General features: G+C 54.2%; 1 protein-coding gene across 2 annotated transcripts in view; it reads left to right on the top strand.

The window, feature by feature from the left end:
* Positions 1-16768, top strand: part of Kcnh2 (potassium voltage-gated channel subfamily H member 2) — a 32103-nt gene extending 15335 nt beyond the window's left edge. Inside the window, exons 3-15 of one of the 2 annotated variants that reach the window (XM_032907114.1) lie at positions 3026-3190; positions 3965-4414; positions 4950-5161; positions 9707-10135; positions 10591-10978; positions 11320-11519; positions 11885-12137; positions 13084-13277; positions 13535-13634; positions 14132-14410; positions 14507-14693; positions 14905-15082; positions 16197-16768. In XM_032907114.1, coding sequence (XP_032763005.1) covers positions 3026-3190; positions 3965-4414; positions 4950-5161; positions 9707-10135; positions 10591-10978; positions 11320-11519; positions 11885-12137; positions 13084-13277; positions 13535-13634; positions 14132-14410; positions 14507-14693; positions 14905-15082; positions 16197-16346 — 3185 coding nt within the window. In that variant the 3' untranslated portion in view covers positions 16347-16768. Of the gene's footprint in view, positions 1-3025; positions 3191-3964; positions 4415-4949; positions 5162-6739; positions 6863-9706; positions 10136-10590; positions 10979-11319; positions 11520-11884; positions 12138-13083; positions 13278-13534; positions 13635-14131; positions 14411-14506; positions 14694-14904; positions 15083-16196 lie in introns of those variants that run through there. The other variant, XM_032907115.1, reaches the window with a different exon arrangement.
* The last annotated feature ends 4543 nt before the right edge of the window (positions 16769-21311 follow it).

Raw genomic sequence — 21311 nt, 5'->3', positions numbered from 1 at the left:
AGAGCTGCCTGCCTCTTGAACATGGGCAGGGCCTGCCACAGAGTGGTGTTGGGTGGAACTGCAGCCTTGTCCAGCTCTGGCCCCAGGGTCTTCTTGAGGCTGCCTCTTCCTTACATGAGCTGGACCACTGGTGGGATTGAAAGTCGAGTAGGAAGTGGAAAGGAGGGGGGTGTTGTTTGGGGAGAGGTCAGGGAGGTAGACAGTGTCCCAGGCTCCCTGGGGACAGCCGCAGTCACTTGTTCACAACCTTTCTTCTTAGCCGGAAGCTGACCATAGGCTACACCTCTGTGCTAGCACCTGTGGGCCCCGCCCCCAGCCTGGCTGCCCTTCTCTTACCCCCAGGAACCCCCTCCATACTTCCAGCCAAAGAGCTGGGGTTGGTGACCTGGAAGGTCACGTAAGACTCCACCAAGTTGGCAGTGAGACGGCAGCTCTACAGCGAGGGCCTGTTCGGCCTTCAGCTTTGTTCACATGCGTGGAACTGCAGTCTGTTCCCACCAGTGATCCTGTAGGGCGGGCAGGGGGCGGGAAGCCACACCTCAGAACAGCCAGGCCTCTAGGCGACAGGAGATTTGAAAAGAAAAATTCCAGACAAAGGGGGCAGCATCAGCATTCTGTGTCTGTGTGTCTGGAAGTGGGAACTGGGCTTGTCCTGTGAGAGGGGCATAGCTCGAAGTTTCTCTTTGAGAGGATTAAAAACACTTATTTTCAGATGCAGGGACCCAGGGTCACTGTCTGAGCTGCCAAGGTCTGACGTAGCTATCTGAGATGCAGGGCCCTGGGCCATGTGGTTTCTCTTACTGAGGAGCCTAGGCTGAAGGGATAGAGTGCTGAAGAAACCAGGTCAGAATTTCTTGGCCCCTTTTAGGGATAGAGACCCTAAGTCATCTGGAAGAGCCATCTTGGTTCTAGACTCCAGGCTTCTTTGACACATGTCCTGGTGAGCATAGTGGCTTGGAGCCTGGATCTCTGGGGCTCTTGGTGGTAGGTGCTGGGGTCTCTTAGGCTTTGGTCTCCTGGTCTCCTGCCCCTCTATAGTTCTGAGGAGGCCAGTTCCTGCTCAGGCCGTTGCTGGCCATCACCATATTAGGGCATAAACTCAAGGCTGTCTGTCTGGGTGCCAAACGGCCTCCAGCTGGGCCCAGCCCCCCCACCCGCCTCAACACACACACAGCTTCAACACCACAGCTGTGTGTCAGAGGCCGGAGGTCAGGGGACAAGAGCAGCTGCTAAAGGGACACCCAGGCAAAGCTCCTGAGCTCAGGGCCCTCAGGCAGGGGCAGGAGGGCCCTGGCCATGGTGAGTGCAGGGGTAGTGGGTAGGGCACAGAGCTTCTGACTAGCTCCTCCTGGGTCTTGCCCTCACCTCTGTGCCAGTCTGCCTGAGTGGGTTTCAGAGGCACTCCTTTGACTGGGGAACCCACAGCTGCTGGAATCTGCTGTGGTCTCAGTCCCCTGCCCAGCATGTCTGCACCATGGTTGGCCAGTGTCTCCAAGAGCCCCACCCTCACGGCTGGCCGTACCTTCAGTGCTCAACCACTCAGGCCTGGCTGACAGGCATCAAGTGAGCTCCAGGTTCCATTTTTCCCCTGATTCCAGTCACCACCCCTCCTGGACAGCTGGGCTAGGGACCAGGGGAAGGGAGAGGGTCAGAGGCAAGGAGACTAAGCTAGGGAGCTCCAGGACAGGAAGGTAAGTGGAAGGCTAAGGCTGGTGGATAGGGTGCTCCTGAGACCATGCGACTTTCCACCTCTTTCCCCACCTCCTCCTTCTTCCTGAGTTCCCTTTTCATGTACCATTGACAGCATGGCCTGTCACCATCCTCCAAGGTGCATTAGTTAGTCTAGGTGTTGGGCCCTTCAGAAGGAATGTGATCACCAGAAGGTAGGGAAGTCAGATGAGTAATGGGAACCTTGGATGATGATGATGGACAAGAGATGGCAACCTGCCTGGGTCCCTGTGAGAGGATCAGGACGTCACTGTGCTGTTCTGATTCATCAAGGAGAATTTCTTGCAGGCAGGACCCTTATCTTGGTCTTGGAAGGGTCACTCACCTTGAGTCTACCTCAGTTCAGAAATCAACATGGAGAGCATTGGACTGTGTATTCCTGAGAGCCCGAGGGAGCTGGTGGGATGATTTGGCCTGCTCCAAGGACTCTGGGCGATGGAGAGAAGGAGTCAAGAATAAGAAGGACAAAGAAAGATCTCATAGCAGTGTTTCTTGGTCTCTGGTGAGGGATCAGGGTTCCTGATTCCTGCCAGGTAGTCCAGTACGTTCATGACATAGAGGACTGTGTGCTTGGACACTGGCAGTCCCCAAAATGCTGTAAAGTTTTGAAACTCTTAATTTCAAGTTGCATACTTGTGGATCCATACAGTGCCTGGAGACTAAAGAGGACAGAGACAAGATGGATACAGTATCCAGTTGTCTCTAGGGTCCATATGCCAGGTCTCGCACATACAAGATGGATACAGTATCCGATTGTCTCTAGTGTCCTTATGCCAGGTCTTGCACATACAAGATGGATACAGTATCCGATTGTCTCTAGTGTCCTTATGCACATACAAGTGTCGACTTAATGAATCTTTGCAACTCTTGGGAGAATGGCTACCATTCCACTCTGTAGGTGAGGAAAAACGAGGCACAGGGATGTTGAACAGCTTTAGAGCTGGGGCTGAAGCAGGAGATGCTGGACTAAAGGAGGGAAAAGTACAGGCACATTGAAACAATGGGAACATGGAGGAAGAAATGGTCACAAGCTGGAGAGAGAAGGTGAGAGGAGAAACTGGGAAAGAAGGCTGAGGGACGAGATGGGTGGTGAGGGAGGAAGTGCGGACTGGCTGGCAGTCTGGCACAGCCAGGTGCAGGGGTCAGAGCAGGGCTGGGAATTGTAGATGTGGGCTGTTGGGGTGTGGTAGAAATTGATGGGCCCTTCTGGGTTCAGAGGTCCTTCCTGGTCACTTGTGTCCTGCCCACTTGGGGAGGAGGATCTGGTGTCACCATGGCCCATGCCTTTCCCTTGCAGGGAGCTGCTTCCTGTGTTTGGTGGATGTGGTGCCCGTGAAGAATGAGGATGGGGCTGTCATCATGTTTATCCTCAACTTTGAAGTGGTGATGGAGAAGGACATGGTAGGGTCGCCAGCTCATGACACCAATCACAGGGGGCCCTCTACCAGCTGGCTAGCTTCTGGTAAGTGCAGTCAAACTCCTGAGTCAGCTCAGGAATCCATGATATGAGGTTTCCCTGAGTCGCATGCATGTGTGAAGGTGCAAGGAATGGTCTGGTCAGTGTACCTAGACCAGGATGGAGAAACACCCACGCAGCAGCTCTTCAGGCAGAGCATATCTTCTAGGCTTGCCTCCCAGATCCCCACCCAGCACCCTGGGGAATAATAGGTGCTCACTTAAGCACCACCAGCCACCAGCTCATTAGGAAGCTCTGTCTCTTGGACTCAACTCTTCTGTGGTCTGACCAAGTCCCAAGAGTGGAGGTTAATGGAAGAGAGGATAGGAAGCCTGCTGGCCTTGGCTGCAAACAGCAGCTTCAACATTTGCCCTGATTGGCGCAAAGGCTCAGGTCCTCTGCTTTCCCCAGGAGCCATGTTTTTGGGTTTAATTAAACAGTTCTCTTCAGAGTCGTGACAACAAGGCTCATCTCTTGAGTTTTAGTGAAGCTAGTTCTATGGATGCCGGCTGCTGGGTGGCAGGGTCCCCATTTACTGTGTGACCTTTAGTGAGCTACCCGAGGGATAAATCAGTCTCTAAATGTGTTACCCTCTTAACCAGTGCAGTTGTGGAATCGTGGAGGGTCATGGAAACTGGGGAGTGGATGACTAGTTTTAGATAGAATTGTCTGGGTTTGGGGAATCAAGTACTGTGCATGGGGTGGGGTGAGAGCCTCCCACTCTTAGGTACCCAGTTCTTTTGGTCACCCTGCACTCCATAGGCCTCCCTTTCCCCACAGGCCGGGCCAAGACCTTCCGCCTGAAGCTGCCTGCCTTGTTGGCACTGACTGCCAGGGAATCGCCCATGCGGACAGGAAGCACAGGCAGTTCTGGAGCCCCTGGGGCGGTGGTGGTGGATGTGGACCTGACGCCGGCAGCACCCAGCAGTGAGTCCCTGGCCTTGGATGAGGTTTCTGCCATGGACAACCATGTGGCCGGACTTGGGCCTGCAGAAGAGAGGCGAGCACTGGTGGGCCCGGGGTCTGCTTCACCGGTAGCCAGCATCCGAGGCCCTCACCCGTCCCCTCGAGCTCAGAGCCTTAACCCTGACGCCTCAGGTTCCAGCTGCAGTCTGGCCCGGACACGCTCACGGGAGAGCTGCGCTAGTGTGCGCCGGGCGTCTTCCGCGGATGACATCGAGGCAATGCGGGCTGGGGCGCTGCCCCCTCCGCCCCGACATGCTAGTACAGGTGAGAGTGCAGGTCTGGGATCCCTACTCCAGCCCTGGGCTTCTGCCTGTCTGCCAAGCCTGCACCACCCCAGGCCCATCATTTCCTCTCTCCCTCCTACCTCTTAGGTGCCTGGGAGTCTGGGAGATGGAAATCCCATTAAGTACTTATTTAATCTCATTAAGTGGCCTTTTACTCCATTAACTGTCCGTCCATCCCATTACATTCTTCCACTCACAGAGTCCTTGCTGGCCCAAGGGGCTAGCTGTCCCAGGACACCCGGGGATGGGGATGGCTGTGGAACTGGGAAGAGACAAGAGAGATTTAGGGCTAACTCTATCTGATCTCTTCTATTCCTTTCTCTAGCCTTCTTCTCTTGGCGGCATGCTTCCTTAAAACCCAGAGGCTTTTGCTTGTTTTCATGGTCTTCTGAGCTACCTCACAGCTTGTTATCCTACCCCCTTGGTCCTTGTCATTGTAGTATTTCTGTCAATGGCTTGGCTTCCCATCAGCCCCTGGCCTGTCCACCTGACCAAGCTTTGTGTCTCCGTCCCAGGGGCCATGCACCCCCTGCGCAGTGGCCTGCTTAACTCCACCTCAGACTCTGACCTCGTGCGCTACCGAACCATTAGCAAGATACCCCAAATCACCCTCAACTTTGTGGACCTCAAAGGCGACCCTTTCCTGGCTTCACCCACCAGTGACCGGGAAATCATAGCACCCAAGATAAAAGAGCGGACCCACAATGTCACCGAGAAGGTCACCCAGGTAGGTGTCCAAGGTGCTTTCTGCTCACCTTAGGGGAAGCTGGACCTGGGGAGGAGGGACAAGGCTGTGATGAAAGTTGGGGGTTGGAAGTCTACTCAGCAAGGGAAGCTGTGGGGAGAATGCCCGGTGTTGGGGTGCAAGAAGGGAGTTTGAGATAAGAAGGCTTGTAGAGAGAGAGGCTGCTGGAGAGGGAGGAAGCCTTTAGGATGAACAGGTGTGGGCAGGATGGGGTATGTGGTACAAGGTGAAGATGAGGCTCTTGAGACAAAGACACCGGGAAGGCCATGGTGGGTGAGAGAGGGCAGCGAGAGGGATGAGAAAGATATATGTGAGGGGGTCGTTGGGGCAATAGGAGCGGCTGCAGTCAGAAAGGACCTCACAAGTCAAGGTCAGGATGGTCTTGATTCTTGTAGGCCAGGGTGGTATACCAGATGGCCTGGGGTGTCTGCCATGCCCACCTAGTGTGGAGAGTAGGATCTCCTTCTTGTGGTGGGTGGGGAGCACTGTAATGGGTAAAAAGCTATCAAGGGATCAGAGAATAGCAGCTTTTGATTTCTGTAGCCCTGTTTTTAGGGCTCCTCTGGCTATGTCCCTCCTAGCAGTGAGGTGGCTCGCAAGACCACTGCCTATTCAACCACAGCGACTTAGCATCTTGGCAGTGGTGAAGTCTTAGCAGTGAGAACTCCTGGAGAAGAGGGGCAGGTGCCCTGTGAGGGAGCGGCCCAGCTCTGGGCTCCCTTGGCCTGCTTGGCCACATTCCCATGCCTCTAGCTCTCTGGGTTCCGCCTGCCCCTTTGCATTGCCTACAGAACATGTCGCTTGCTTGCCCTGGAGCTTTTATCTGGTTCACTCTTCTCCCTCTCTGGGTCCCACCTGGGTGCCTTAGCATCTGCCCCGTTCCTGGACCCAAAGTGCGTATGCCTTCGGCGTGTGAGTCTCTGCCTGTCTGTTTGTGGACTGCCTGTGGTGCCCCTGCCAGTCACCTGGCGTCTCTCCATCTCTGGGTGTCTCTGCCTGACTCTGGCTGGCTCAGCACTGGACTGGCGGGGCGGGGGTGTTGGGGAGACCATTAATCTGCGGTGACAGGCCAGGCTGCCGGGTGGAGGGGGAGGGGCTAGGGCTGCGGGAGCGGCTGCAGCAGGAGCCTAGAGCGGGTTGCAAGGGAGGGGGCCGCTGGCCGGGCACGGGGCAGAGGGCGGGCACGGGCTGGGCTGGGGGAGGGGGGGCAGAGTGGAGTCGGGGTGGGAACCTGGCAGAAGGAGGGGCTGGCCGGCAGAGGAGCTGCGGTTCCCACCGCGGGTGCTGGGCTGGCGGCAGGCGGGCAGAGCACAGCACCCTAGTAGCGGGGGCCCACACCAAGGGGCCATGTGCAGCAAGAGCCAAGCAGGCAGCTGTCCATACTCACTGCCTAGGTGACCCCAGCCCCAGGGCCCAGCCCCAGCCATTCTGGCTTCATGCTAGAGGCGGTTCTGGCTGCCGCCTGGCCAGCCTTGGGCTGGCAGCCTGGGCTGGGACTGCTGCTGGGGCACAAGTGAGGCCCTGGCCCGGCCCTGGGGCCTTAGGCCAACCAGGCTGGGGGTAGCTAAGTCCTCCATGGCGATTCCAGCGGGGAAGGAGAGCAGGACAGGGGCTCTGCAGACCAGGGCCCAGAAAGGCCGGGTGAGGCGGGCAGTGCGCATCTCCAGCCTGGTGGCCCAGGAGGTAGGTGATTCCCTCAGCACCCTATTCTTTTCTTGGGCTGGGACACCCAGGCAGGTGGGAGTGTGGCCCAGAGGGCTCTGGCTGCAGATGGGGAGAGGGCTTCGGAAAAGCAGGACAGGTTGGGAGCTCTGTGTTCTTACGTGTGGCCCACCACTGAGCTCCTCATTGCTCTCCTCCTGGCTGCTGGCTAGGTTCCCGGGGTTTCCCTTGCCTTGGCAACCCCTTTTCTATGGCTTCTATGGCCCACGGTCTTCTGGTTTAGAGTCTAAGGGAAGAGAGAGATGCTAGGAAGCAGTTAGTTGTTCAGAGACGATGATGGGGAGATGGAGAGAGACAGGAACCATTAGGCAACAGCTAGATCTGACACAGGTGCTGGGGCGCCCTCACTCTGACGTTTGTGGTCAGCAGTGGAGGCTTGGATTACTCTTGTGGGTGTCAGGAGAGAAGGGACTGGAGGCTGCTCAGTGGGCAATGAGAGCAGACTGAGAAGAAGCATTGGCTCACCTCTTCAGGGCATCCTGGGCCATTGTCCCATCAGCTGGTGATTGCCCCTCCCCACTGGCTCTCCTGCATTAGAACCTGGAGTAGCTCTGGGTGATTCTGAGAATCCCCTCCTTGCCAGCATCACTGCTGGCCCCGACTCCCTCTGAGTTCATAAGCTCCTCCCAGTGGGGGGGCGGGCAGACACAGGTGAGAGTTTTCCCTTCCAAGGTAACGACCCGACCGACCGACCTGACCCAAGGTTGAGTCAGTCTTCTGTAAGACAGCAGATCACAGGGATTATAGATCTGGCCTAGAGCCATGTGGTAAGCCAGCGGTTTCAGAGGTAGGACTGGCTCTTTTGTAGATCGAATTAGCAGGTTTGGGCCTTGTATCCCAGACCTGATGAGGATTTGAATGCAAATGTGCACTGGGGCTGTGGGCAGACCTGGGAGACAGGGTCACTGCTGTCTGGGGTGCTCCAGCATAGCTCCCAGGCCTGTGCTCAGGTGCAGAGAGGGGTCCTATGGAGTGACAGCCACTCTCTTTTGCTCCTTGTCTTTGGGGTCCTAGCCTGTTCTTTTTTGATGGCTTGAAATGTCACTAACCTCGAGTGTATTAACCCTGTGTTTTGATTAACAAGCCCTCACTCAGTCTGAAGTCAGGGCAGACCTAGGATCTTCCTCTGACCTGGTGCTCATTCCCTCCCACCCCATCTCTTTCTGTGAAGTCTCTGTGTCTATTCCAGGGTGGCCAAAGCCTTCCTGAAGACCCATCTTTCTTACTAGCTCCATTCCCTAAAATGGTCTCTAAACAGCACCACCTATGCAGACAGGCTTAGGGGATTCCAACTTGAACATGAAGAAGACTCTTTAGGACTTCATTGAGCCCAGAGACCGGAGTTTGGGGGGCCCTGGGATTCAGGGCTTCTGGGACAGGGCTAAAACCTCTGGGGTTGGGGAAGGCTTGGGGTCTTGTTGCAGCTATGGCATGGTCCAAGGCTAGAGAGATTGAGGAAGGGAGTCTAGCTGACTCAGAGTCTGCCAGAGGCTTCGAAAGGTGGGCGGGCAGGGGCCTTCTGACACTCGGGAAAGTGAGTTCTCCCTAGGTAGGTCTGGGAGCAAGATTGCTGGCCGTGCTTGCTACCCCTTGGCCCTAGTGGGCTGCCTTTGCCTGAATGTTGAGGGACACGTGATTTCCCCCGTGACTGAAAATGGGGTTCTGTTCAGGCCAAGAGTACATCTCGGAGCCATCCTGGGTGTGCAGCCCTCCGTGTTCTCGGGGTACCTGGGTTGGACTCTGTCCCTTGTGTCCCTTTGCAAGAGTGCGGGAGACTCTGTGGGTTGAGATGGAGAAAGGCCTGAGAAAGCATAGCAGCAGGGAGAGGGTTTCTTCTCCCAGGGAGGCCAAGGAGTCTGAGAATGGTGACTGGCGTCCCTGGACAATGGTCTGAAGTGACGGAACTGCAATGACTATTTTATGTGTTGGAACTCTGGCTCCTGGGCTCACTGCCCAGCTGGGAACTGCAGTCCTTGGAACATTCTCTAGTCTAAGATGGTGTGTGTGTGTGTGCAGTGTGTGTGTGTGTCTTGGCATGTGCAGTGAGTGAGTGTGTGTGTGAGCATGTGTGTGTGTGTGTGTGTGTGTGTGTGTGTGAGCATATGAGTGTGTGTGTGTGTGTGGGTGCATGCGTGTGGTGTGTGTGCATGTGAGCATGTGTGTGTGTGTGTGTGTGAGCATATGAGGTGTGTGTGTGTGCATGTGCATGAGTGTGTGTGTGTGAGTGTGTGTGCATGTGTGTGTGTGTGCATGTGTGTGGTGTGTGTGTGTGTGTGTGTGTGTGCATGTGAGGTGTGTGTGTGTGTGTGTGTGTGTGTGTGTGTGTGCATGTGTGCAGTGTGTGTGTGCGGTGTGGTGTGTGTGAGCATGTGTGTGTGTGAGCATGTGTGTGTGTGTGCATGGTGTGTGTGTGCATGTGTGTGTGTGTGTGTGTGGTGTGTGTGTGTGCGTGTGTGTGTGTGTGTGTCACTTTTGAGGCCGTGGGGCAGAAGAGTATGGTGAGAGTTGCACTGTGTGGTCTGAGGGTCTGGACTGTCTTGTGGTGGACACAATATCAGGCCTTCCTGCATGATGACCCAAGTTCATGTATTTTGGGTATTGTCAGACTCTGGAGTCAGCCAGGATATCCCCCTGCTGCCTAGCATTCTGGGAACTGTAGTGCCCAGGTTTGGGGTAGTCAGTTTCTATGGCTACTTGGTTGAAGATGAACATTCTGATGGAAATATACTCTACTTGGTCACAGTATGGAAGGTACTGACTTTTGCTCTGAAGTTCCATGACCCTTCCTCGTCACCCACACCTTAGGTCCTGTCCTTGGGAGCCGATGTGCTTCCTGAATATAAGCTGCAGGCCCCAAGAATACACCGCTGGACCATCCTACACTACAGCCCCTTCAAGGCAGTGTGGGACTGGCTCATTCTGCTGCTGGTCATCTACACGGCCGTCTTTACACCGTACTCGGCTGCCTTCCTGCTGAAGGAGACTGAAGATGGGCCCCAAGCCCCTGACTGCGGCTATGCCTGCCAGCCTCTGGCTGTAGTGGACCTCCTCGTGGACATCATGTTCATTGTGGACATCCTTATCAATTTCCGCACCACCTACGTTAACGCCAACGAAGAGGTGGTCAGCCATCCTGGCCGCATCGCTGTGCACTACTTCAAGGGCTGGTTCCTCATCGACATGGTGGCTGCCATCCCCTTCGACCTGCTCATCTTTGGCTCTGGCTCTGAGGAGGTGGGCTCAGCAGGAGGCAGCCAGGAAAAAAGAGCCAGGAGGAAGTAGGGTGGAGGGGTAAAAGAGGGGGACACGACACAGGAAAGAAGGGTCCCCAACAAATCTATTCTTGTTCACCCACAGGGTTGTAAGGAGCTGGAAGGGGCTTTTTTTCCCTCTAAAGTTGGGGGTGGGGATGTCATTTTCTAACTAAAGCTCCCTCCTACTGAAGCTCCCTCTGACCTAGCACCTTGAGGTGACTGTTGGTCCTTTTGGAGCTTCTCGTTCCTCATCCTCAGCACGGAGACCCTTACTTTGTCTTAACATCGGCACACAGATTAGTGACATCTGTGCGGGGAGCAGTGTGGGAGGAGCTTTATGCCAGGTGGTTTCGTTATCAGGGAGCGCTCCCAGGAAGAAATCATTTATTGCATCAGCTCAGTGCCCTCACACTGAACATGTCCCCCCTCCTCTAGCTCATCGGACTGCTGAAAACTGCCAGGTTGCTGCGGCTGGTGCGAGTGGCTCGGAAGCTGGACCGCTACTCGGAGTACGGGGCAGCAGTGCTCTTCCTGCTCATGTGCACCTTCGCGCTCATTGCACACTGGTTGGCCTGCATCTGGTACGCCATCGGCAACATGGAACAGCCTCACATGGACTCACACATTGGCTGGCTGCACAACTTGGGCGACCAGATCGGCAAGCCCTACAACAGCAGCGGCCTGGGAGGCCCCTCCATCAAGGACAAGTACGTCACAGCGCTCTACTTCACCTTCAGCAGCCTCACCAGCGTGGGCTTTGGCAATGTCTCTCCCAACACCAACTCTGAAAAGATCTTCTCCATCTGTGTCATGCTCATTGGCTGTGAGTGCGTCCTGGAGGCGGGTGAGGGGTGGAGCCATGGCTGGATAGAAATGGCAGTGAAAGCCCTAGATTGGAGCAAAGTGGCAGTCATACCTCCCTGCCCCGCCCCCTGCTCTTCCCCTCCCAGAGTCCTGGGCCCACAGTATAGTTTGGAGGCTGGGACACCAGGGCAGGAAATGCTGAAGGTTGGCGTGTGTTTGAGCATGTGTATGTCCACTCTCAGACTGAGTCGTGACCGGACCGCGAGTGTCGTTGACCTGGTGCGGGGCCTGAGCAGAGGGTCCCCGTGGGCGGGCGGGGTCCCTGCGGATGCTGACGGCCCCACTCACCCACGCCCCCAGCCCTCATGTATGCCAGCATCTTCGGCAACGTGTCCGCCATCATCCAGCGGCTGTACTCGGGCACGGCCCGCTACCACACACAGATGCTCCGGGTGCGGGAGTTTATCCGCTTCCATCAGATTCCCAACCCGCTACGCCAGCGCCTCGAGGAGTACTTCCAGCACGCTTGGTCCTACACCAACGGCATCGACATGAATGCGGTGAGGCACTAATAGGTGCTGGGCCACCCTTGCGGTGCATCCAGTATACCTCAGGTGGTTGTAGGTAGTATTAAAGAACCTGAGAATTACATAGGATGCTGACCATGAAACTCCATCTAGAGTTCTCCCACTGGGAGCCGCCAGGTTCTTCACACGTCCCCACATAAGCCAGGCGGTCATGGGAAATCAATTGCCACACTTCCAGATAAGAACTTGGTCAGGGTGGGAACCCGGCAGCAGTACCCAATAGGTACTGCAGCGGACGGAATTGGGAGGATCAGGTTTTCCCTGAGTGAAGGTGTGACCCAGTGGATTGGTGTTTGGACGAGACTTGAGAGATCACGCTGAACCACCCCCATCTGCAGGTGCTGAAGGGTTTCCCCGAGTGCCTGCAGGCTGACATCTGCCTACATCTGAACCGCTCACTGCTGCAGCACTGCAAACCATTCCGAGGGGCCACTAAAGGCTGCCTGAGGGCCCTGGCCATGAAATTCAAGACCACACACGCGCCACCAGGGGACACGCTGGTGCACGCTGGGGACCTGCTTACTGCCCTCTACTTCATCTCCAGGGGCTCCATCGAGATCCTGCGGGGTGATGTCGTGGTGGCCATCTTGGGTATGGGGTGGGGATGCCCACTGAAACCCAGAGAGACCTGAACCCTCTGAATACACAGGGGGTGTGGGGTTGCTGGCAGGATTCTTGGGTTCTTTTAACTCACCTGAGGAGGGGCCTTCAAGGTGGGCAATGGAGAGGAACCCTGCAGTACACGGGGCTGTTGGATTGGACACTACGTAGCCTCCCCTGCACTTCAGGATCTACCCATAGAAAGGCACCTAGTGTTTCCTTACGGTTGATCATCTCGTAGTTGAGCGGGATATACGCAGGTGGAGGATGTGCGTGTGTCACTAAGGACACGGTCCCCTGAAGCTTCATGTCCCGCCTGTAGCCATTGTGTGCATGGATGGCACTTGGAAAGCAGAGACTTCCTGCCCTCCCATGTTTTTATCTTTTTTTTTTTTCAGTCCTACATGCCTCAAACTTGGCATTTTAGACTTTTATTTCACAGTTCAGCCCAAACATGTGTACCACTCCACAACCTATTCCCTTCCCACTTGAATCAAGTTTCCCTACACACGCGAGTGCGGTGCTAGGCCATGCTGTCCTGTTTTCTTTCAGTAAAACAGTACTGGTTCTGATTGAGCACCGAGCTGCCTTTATCATTTGGAGGCCATTGTTTTTAGGGGACTGTACTTTGCTAGGAGGGTGTTTGAGGATAGAAGTACGGTTGTCCTAAGAAGCCATGCCTGTAGGCCGAGCATCCTGGCTGAGTAGTGCTGAGAGACTCCAAGTCCCTGGTCCCTTCCTCTGTCACCTCCGGCCACTGGTGTTGCCCCATCTGCGGAGAGCCCTGGGAACATGAGCTGGCCCATGTTTCCTTGGCCGTGTAGCCAGGAGCTGGATGGCTGGAGATGCTGTCCAGGGTGGAGCTGACCCAGGGGGTGCCCGCTACTCTCCCACCGATGCCACAGGCTCAAGCCTCTGTCTCCTCCGTGGCCTCCAGGGAAGAACGACATCTTTGGAGAGCCTCTGAACCTGTATGCACGTCCTGGGAAGTCCAATGGGGATGTGAGGGCCCTCACTTACTGTGACCTGCACAAGATCCATCGTGACGATCTGCTAGAGGTGTTGGACATGTACCCCGAGTTCTCAGACCACTTTTGGTCTAGCCTGGAGATCACCTTCAACCTTCGAGATGTGAGTGGGCCATCCTGAGACAGGATGCCCCTTCTCTGTGACCTTGGATATGCAGCTTCTCTGCCTGTTTTTCTGTCATCATAGTCAGATCAGGCTCTGAAAGTACCAGCCTCAGCGTGTGGGGGGAAGTGACACAGAGCAGGGGCGGTGGCCCTGCAGCCCCACCCCCCTCATGTGCTGTTGCCTGCCCCACTCCCACATTCCAGGGCAGCCAGGCAGGATGGACCTAAGGGCCCTGACTCTTCTCTTGTTTGCAGACCAACATGATTCCTGGCTCCCCCAGCAGTGCGGAACTAGAGAGCGGCTTCAACAGGCAGCGAAAGCGCAAACTGTCCTTCCGCAGGCGTACTGACAAGGGTGAGGTGGTCAAAGGGAGGGCCGGTGGACAGTGGGGGCAGAGGGCAGTGAGGGCAGGGTCAGGCTCCACCCCTTGCCAAAGTCTTCCAGTACGGTCCTCCAGGTCAACCCCACGCCTCCCTTCCTCTGTCCAGAGGCTGCCACCTTTTCATACCCCGTTTGAACCACCTTCTCCTTTGAGAAGACCTCCCCTACGTTCAAGGACAAAGGCTGGGTTTTTGGCCTTCATTATGCCTAAGTGTTGTCTAGCAGGCCTGGACCCCTTAAAGAGAGGAGGGAGGTGGCTGGAAGAAGCACAAGAACAAAGGAACAAAGCCAGAGAGCAAGAATCAGCGATGCCCCTGAGGGCGCTGACCAGCCGGGGCGTGGAGGGGAGTGGGAGGAAGATAAAACAACTTTACATACACTCGACCCTGCTCCTTTCCAGGCTTGCTCAGCTCCCGTTGTCCCTTCCCCATTCTCCCCTCTCTCTGAGGTATGTTCTCTGTTTCCCACAGACACAGAGCAGCCAGGGGAGGTGTCAGCCCTGGGGCAAGGCCCTGCCCGAGTTGGGCCAGGGCCGAGTTGCCGGGGACAGCCGGGAGGGCCATGGGGGGAGAGCCCATCCAGTGGCCCTTCCAGCCCAGAGAGCAGTGAGGATGAGGGCCCAGGTCGCAGCTCCAGCCCCCTCCGCCTGGTGCCCTTCTCCAGCCCCAGGCCTCCCGGAGACTCCCCAGGTGGGGAGCCTTTGACAGAGGATGGAGAGAAAAGCAGTGACACTTGTAATCCCCTGTCAGGTAGGCCTGGGCCTTGAGGGTGGGAGTGGGTGTGGGGGATGGGCAGGGTGGCAGGGGCTGGACTTTCTTCCTGACCTCACTCCTATCTGGCTCCAGGTGCCTTCTCTGGGGTGTCCAATATTTTCAGCTTCTGGGGGGACAGTCGGGGGCGCCAGTATCAGGAGCTGCCTCGATGCCCTGCCCCGGCCCCTAGCCTCCTCAACATCCCCTTGTCTAGCCCTGGCCGGCGTTCTCGGGGTGACGTGGAGAGCAGGCTGGATGCGCTCCAGAGGCAGCTGAACAGGTGACGAGGGGTGGCCCAGGGAATGGGCCCAGGCTAGGCTGCTCTGTGGGAGAACTTGGGGCCTCTTTGGGTTTCTGCTGGTGTTTTGGGGATGCTCTGTCTAGGCCTGTCTGTGCCAGGTGGGTGGACCCTCTCCTTCCTCAGCCTCAGGAGGGAGCCTAGAGTGGACCAGCTATCTCCACTTCTGAGAAATCTTCCTTCCTTGCCCCAGGCTGGAAACCCGGCTAAGTGCAGACATGGCCACTGTCCTACAGCTGCTACAGAGGCAAATGACCCTGGTCCCTCCTGCCTACAGTGCTGTGACCACCCCTGGGCCCGGCCCCACTTCCACGTCCCCTTTGTTGCCTGTCGGCCCCGTCCCCACTCTCACCCTGGACTCGCTTTCTCAGGTACATTCTGGAGCCCACTCCCAGCCCCAGCCACACCCTTTCTGCCCCAACAGCTGCTTTGTTACCTCTCAGCGGACATGAAGTGTGGCCCCTTCACACCCCTATCCTCTTCTCCCTGCTCCTGCTTTCCTCCTGCCACTGCTCAGGAGCAGTGCAGAAGAGGACTGGAGCTGGACAGCCTGCCCATAGGGCGGCCTAAGGGCCAGATGTAAACATGGTGTCTGGGACTTGGGTCTGGATGCTGCTTGAGGGTGTGCGTCAGGATAGTGTCTTGGTCCCTGCTGTGGTTAGACTCCCCTAGCTTTGCCTATCGCCTTGGCTCCTACTCCAAGTGCTACAGAACCATCCTGAAGGCTGCTGGCATTTTCTGGGTGCCTAAGTCAAGGCTCTGAGATAGGACCTCCCTGACCCACATTTCTTCTCTTTGAGTAGCCTCCTGACGGACAGCTGGGTCTTTTCTGCCAGCTCCAGCTTTGATGGGTGCTTGAGGGGGGCTCCTGTGGCTTCCAGAGGGGGCCTGGGATCTACTCCGGTCCCCGGCTCTGCTCCCGGTCCCATATGCTGCTTGTTCCTGTTTGCAGACACCAGGGCCCACGTCAGCAAATGTGCCAGTCTCCCTTTACAGCCTCCCCCACAGGGAATCTCACCAGTAGTCACGTCAGCACCCACAAACCCCTCCTGCCTGCCCTGGTGCTCTCTCTGGCCTCAGAGACCTGGCTGCTGGCCCACTGTTGTTTCCGGGGGCCCCAGGTTCTTCAGAGAATTGCACGAAGACACCTGGTCTCTCTGTCTTAGTTGCCTTCCCGAGGCAGGGACTTCTTATTCCACATAGGATTTGGCTCCAGCTGCCGGGCCACATTCCCTAGGGAAGGGAAAGGTGAGAGCTTGGACTCCAGCTTCCCTGGGTGTAGAGCAAGGTCCTCTGTCGGGGTGCTTCTGCAGTGGCTCTTTCGTTTGGCTCCTCCCACAAAGTTGCATTTCTTTGTAGTAGCAGCCTCCTTGTCCCCTTCTCTCGACCTCCAGTCCTCCTGGCTTTGTTTTCTCCGCCCCTTTCTCCGCCTCTTTCTCCTCCCCCACAGTTTGTCTGCCTGCTCACGCTCTACGCTCTTTGCAGGTTTCCCAGTTCGTGGCGTTTGAGGAGCTTCCTGCAGGAGCCCCAGAGCTCCCCCAAGATGGCCCCACTCGACGCCTCTCCCTGCCGGGCCAGCTGGGGGCCCTCACCTCCCAGCCCCTGCACAGACATGGCTCAGATCCAGGCAGTTAGTGATGCTGCCCGGTGTGGACACGTGGCTCACCCTGGGGTCAGGGGATTACCTGACCGCTCTCCTTGGAGACCCTGGTTTGAAGGGGAGAACAGTGCAGGAGCACCTCCTCCCCCACCCTTGGGACCAGCATCTCCTCCTGCAATACCCTGGGCCCCACTGGGAGGGGCAGGGGCAGAGCTGGGCAGTGGACAGGGGGGTCTGTGGTCCCCCCACTGCCCTGGGGGCATTAGCTGGTCTAACTGCCCGGAGGCACCCGGCCCTGGGCCTTAGGCACCTCAAGGACTTTTCTGCTATTTACTGCTCTTATTGTTAAGGATAATAATTAAGGATCATATGAATAATTAATGAAGATGCTGATGACTATGAATAATAAATAATTATCCTGAGGAGACGCCAGGGTGCTGGTTGGCTTCAGCTATCACCTGCTGTATCTCATGTTTCCATTCTAAATGTACTTGAGTGGCAGGGCCAGAGCCTCTGAGCAGGGATCTTGGTCTCTTTATATACAGGTCTGTAGGGGTGACCAGATATCCTCCCCACTTGTGGGTATGTGTGTGCATGCGTGCGCGTGTGCGTGTGCGTGTGTGCGTGTGTGTGTGTGTGTGTGTGTGTGTGTGTGTGTGTGTGTGTGTGTGTACCCATGTACATAAAAGATGGAGAGTGGGGGTTGGGGATATAGCTCAGTGGTAGAGCGCTTGCCTAGCAAGCACAAGGCCCTGGGTTCGGTCCCCAGCTCCGAAAAAAAGAAAAGAGAAAAAAAAAAAAAAAGATGAGAGTGCTTCCTGGGGCCAGATGATATGGTCCTGGATTTGGGACAACCAATCCATGTGGGCTACTTTGAGTCTGATAGGATACTTGTACCCTGAGTTCAACCCTTCACATTCATGCTGGCTTACCTCCTGGACACTGGTCCCCAAGTCAGCCCTACACACTTGTCCGGCTCGAATAGTTCACAAGTCCAGCATCACACTCACCTGGGTTCTCTTCTGTGTGAGTTCCACCTCCCTATGCCTCATTGGCTTTAGGTTGACCCTATAACAGTTGAGTCTCTTTTGGGTCTAGCTTTGGATACACTGGCTTCCCCACTGTGACCAGCGCATGCCTGTGTCTGGCTCCGGGTGGATCTTACCTTGATTACCTTGGTCCCTTGTGACTGTTGACCTCAAGAGGAGCTGCTGAGAAGATGGAGGTTGTAAGGTGGCTGGTTCATTCGGTTGGGAGTGAGTCAAAGCAGATATCCTGAGGACAGTGATGATTCCCCTCGCTCATGTGTGCGTGTTTGTGTGCCCGTGTGTGGTTGGGATTGTGAACACACCCTGCAGAGATGATGCCTGCCCTGTGCCAGCCAAAGGCAGTGGCAGTTTTCCCTGGTCAGGCTGGCTTATACGTGACAGTGCTGCAGAGGCTACCAAAGCCCAGACTGGTTCTCAGGATTCCTTGCCTCCTCTGTCCCTTTGAGGTGAGCATGCTAACTCTGAAGACAAGCACGGCTGAGCATCCTGGAGATTCTCCAGCCCCAGACAGGAAGAGGGAGGGATGTCTCACCTTGACCAGAGCCTGGTAATACTGGGAAGAGATAAAAGGAAGAGATTTATGATTTCAAAGTTGAGGCTGAGTGGTGGGCACCAGTCAGGGTGGCTCTGTTTGTCACTTGGTCCCTCTCTATCTGACACGTCACACCATTGCTGTGATCTTTCTGTTGATTATATATTGATCCATTAAATACATTGATCTATTAAATACATATGTGTACACACACACATCTGGCTGCTCACAACCGTCTGTAACTCCAGTTCCAGAGGGTCTGATGGCCTCTTCTGACTTCTGAGGGCACCAGGCATGCATGTGGTGCACAGACATACATGCAAGCACTTGACTAGATACATAAAATAAAAAACAAAATAAATGTTAAGGAAAAGTAATGTATGGCTTCCGAGAACAGCATTGCCTACCCACGCGTGTACCTCTTGGAAAACTCTTCTCTTAAAAAATGTACGTATATTTCTACAATGTATATGTGTGTGTGCGCACCATAGTGATGTGCGATCAGAGGAGAACTTGTGGAAGTCAGTTCTCTCCTGCCAGCTGGACCCCAGGGGCTGAACTTAGGTGAGCAGGCTTGGCTGCAAGTGCCTTTTCCTGCTTAACTAAAATAATAGGTTTCCATGATAATTTTTTTATTTCTTTATTTATTCTTTTTTTTTTTTTGTATCTCATACATTCTATTTCAATCACAGTTTCCCCTGCTCCCACTCCTCCCCATTCCTTCTCCCCTCTCCCCCAGATTCACATCTCCTTTTCTGAAGGGAACTTCAGAAAAGAGCAGGCCTCCCAGGGATATCAGCTGAGCATGGTATAACAGGTTACGATAAGACTCATATCAAGGCTGGACAAGGCAACCCAGGAAGAGGAAGCGGGTCCAAAGAGCAGGCGAAATAGTAAGAGGCATTCCCTTCTCACTGTTAGGAGTCCTCCAAGAACACTGAGCTGCACCACCATAACATATATGCAGAGTCCCAGGCAGACTCAGTGACTGTTTCTGCAGTCTCTGTGAGACCCCACGATCCCTACTTAGAGGACTCCATGGTCTGTGTCCTCCCTGTGTCTTTGGCCCCTCTGGCTTCTACAAGTCTCCCCGCTTTCTGATTTTTTTATAATTAAAATTTTAAAAGGTTGTGTTTTGTGTGTAGCAGATCCTGCAGATCCCACAGAGCGTAGTTGAAAGGCACAGCCCGGGTGCTGGGAACCAAGCTGTGGTCCTCTGGAAGGGCAGGAAGCGCTCTGTCCTGTTGACCCACCCCACCAACCTTCACCTTGCTCTTCATGCAGTCCTTATTTCAGTTGATGCCCCACTCCTGGCCTTGCCTCCCTCATCGCTCTACTTCATACCACTTGTGTAATTTGTTTTTTGATACTTTGTGAGTTCTTTTTTCCTACCCCCTTCCTACCCTTTAAACCCCTAACACTGGATAGGAGAGAAAAGAATAGAGGGAAATGGGGTGACATTATTGTTAGACTATTTCCTGCTGATTAGGGTCATTGAGGTTCTTGGGGCAAGTTTGATCTTTGTTGTCAGGATCTCTAAGTTCTTCTTGTTTCTTCTTTGCATATGACTACTTAACAAACCATGACCAACAATAACCAACAACCAGCCCTGCCTCTGGGATCCATAGCATTTGCATACTCTCTCAAAAGTCCCCAGAATTCAAATGTCACACACACAGGAGCCATCTGCAGCTGCAGGAAAAAAAATCACACCTGTGCCAGAGCACGAGGCAAATCACAGTCAGCTGCTGGGGGACCATCAGACGCAGAATCAGATCCCACACCTGGGATTAAAATGGAAACATTTTATAGTATCTCTGTGTTTTTCTAAAGAAACCAAAATTCTCACTATATCCCCCCTTCTGTTTTAAGCCATTAAGTTTTCTGTGTGTAGCAGGAAATCATAAACAGAGACATTTTCAAAGAACTAAGCGCTTTTTTATATGAGTGGCCAAGGTTTTCAGGAGGCCTCTCCTGCTCAATTCTAATCAGTTTTGATGTATCCACAGATTTTTATTTCCCTTGGAAATAAAAACAATTCACATCTCCAATGCAAAACTTTTGCAGACTTCCATTCTGATGTTAACACATCCTCATGTATATAGGATGATTTAATTTCACAGTTTTTTCTATAGCCTGGTCACTCTTAGCTGCTCTCATCTGAAATGACTCATAGTTTTGCTGTGTGAGCTCAAACAAGGCTCCCAAAGTCATTTCCTGGTGGTAATAAACTACCTTGGATCTCTCCAGTGGCAACCCTTGCCACATCCCATGCACACCCCTGGAGGCCTGGGCCTTATTCTTGTTCGAAATTTAGGAAAACCATGACCTCTGGAGATACCCTTCACCTTTCCTGCACAAAGTACTATGTTTAATGCACCAGCATTTTGAGATTTGAGACCTCTGGCAGCTTGTTTCTTTGCAAATGACCACATTTCCCACAACTGAAGCACTGGGAGTTTTGATAATGGAGACCCCTACATTAGCACGATACACATTAGAACCGATATTGGTCATAACCCCTATCCATTTGTCCATGGGCTCTGCCTGAGCCTTTAATGTTCTAATAACTTTTTACATTTGGTATTTGCATTTTCAAACACCAAGGTCTCTATCAACACCCGCCTTGTGTCAGGGTCTGATATGACTTTGTTCACAGCTGAGACTAATCTTTGTAAAAAAAAAAAAAATAGTAGTGAAGCCTTCTTCAGAAGACTTCTATAGTCTTTGTGAATGAGGTGGACCTTCTCAGGGCTCCTCAACTTTGTCCAAGGCTCTTGCAGCTGCTAAGCGACATGTTCTACAGTAACGTCATCAAATTGAATCTGCTTGTGTCTGTCAGAGTACTGCCCTTCACCCAGCAGCTGAGCTGGTATTACACTCATTCTCTCACTCTATCTTGCTGTTTAATATTCAAAGCATCTTCCCTTCACCGTGCTGATTCCAGTATTGGGGAATAGTTCTGTTGTTGTAAAAATATAAATAATAAAACAGTCTTTTACCTGCTCTAGGTCTGGCACTGCGGTGCCCCAAGATGTCTGCTAGATATCTTGGCGGAAACACATCCCAACTCCGCGGTGGCGGCCCAGGGTCTCCAGCCGCCGCACACTTTCCTACACTCAAACGGTCACAAAAAAGAACACACAACACAGTAACCTTTGACCCCCTCGATAAGATATAATTCCCCCCTAAACACACAAAGCCTAGTACACATCCATCCCTTAAGAACATTAATAACAACCTGTAAATACACAGAGCGGAATCTTAACGTCAGCCTCCATTTTTTGTCCACCATGACTACTCTCTCTGTCCCTCCTGTCTCTCTTCTCTTTCCATTCCAGTCTCCTCTTGATTCAAACTTTTCTCCCACCCATCCTTCTTTCTTATCCAATGACAGGCCTCCTTCTATCCTGTATCTG

Source organism: Rattus rattus, chromosome 6 (assembly GCF_011064425.1).
Source record: "Rattus rattus isolate New Zealand chromosome 6, Rrattus_CSIRO_v1, whole genome shotgun sequence".
Classification (NCBI taxonomy): Eukaryota; Metazoa; Chordata; class Mammalia; order Rodentia; family Muridae; genus Rattus; species Rattus rattus.
Note: the sequence above shows the minus strand (reverse complement) of the source record. Positions and strands in the feature narration are given on the sequence as shown.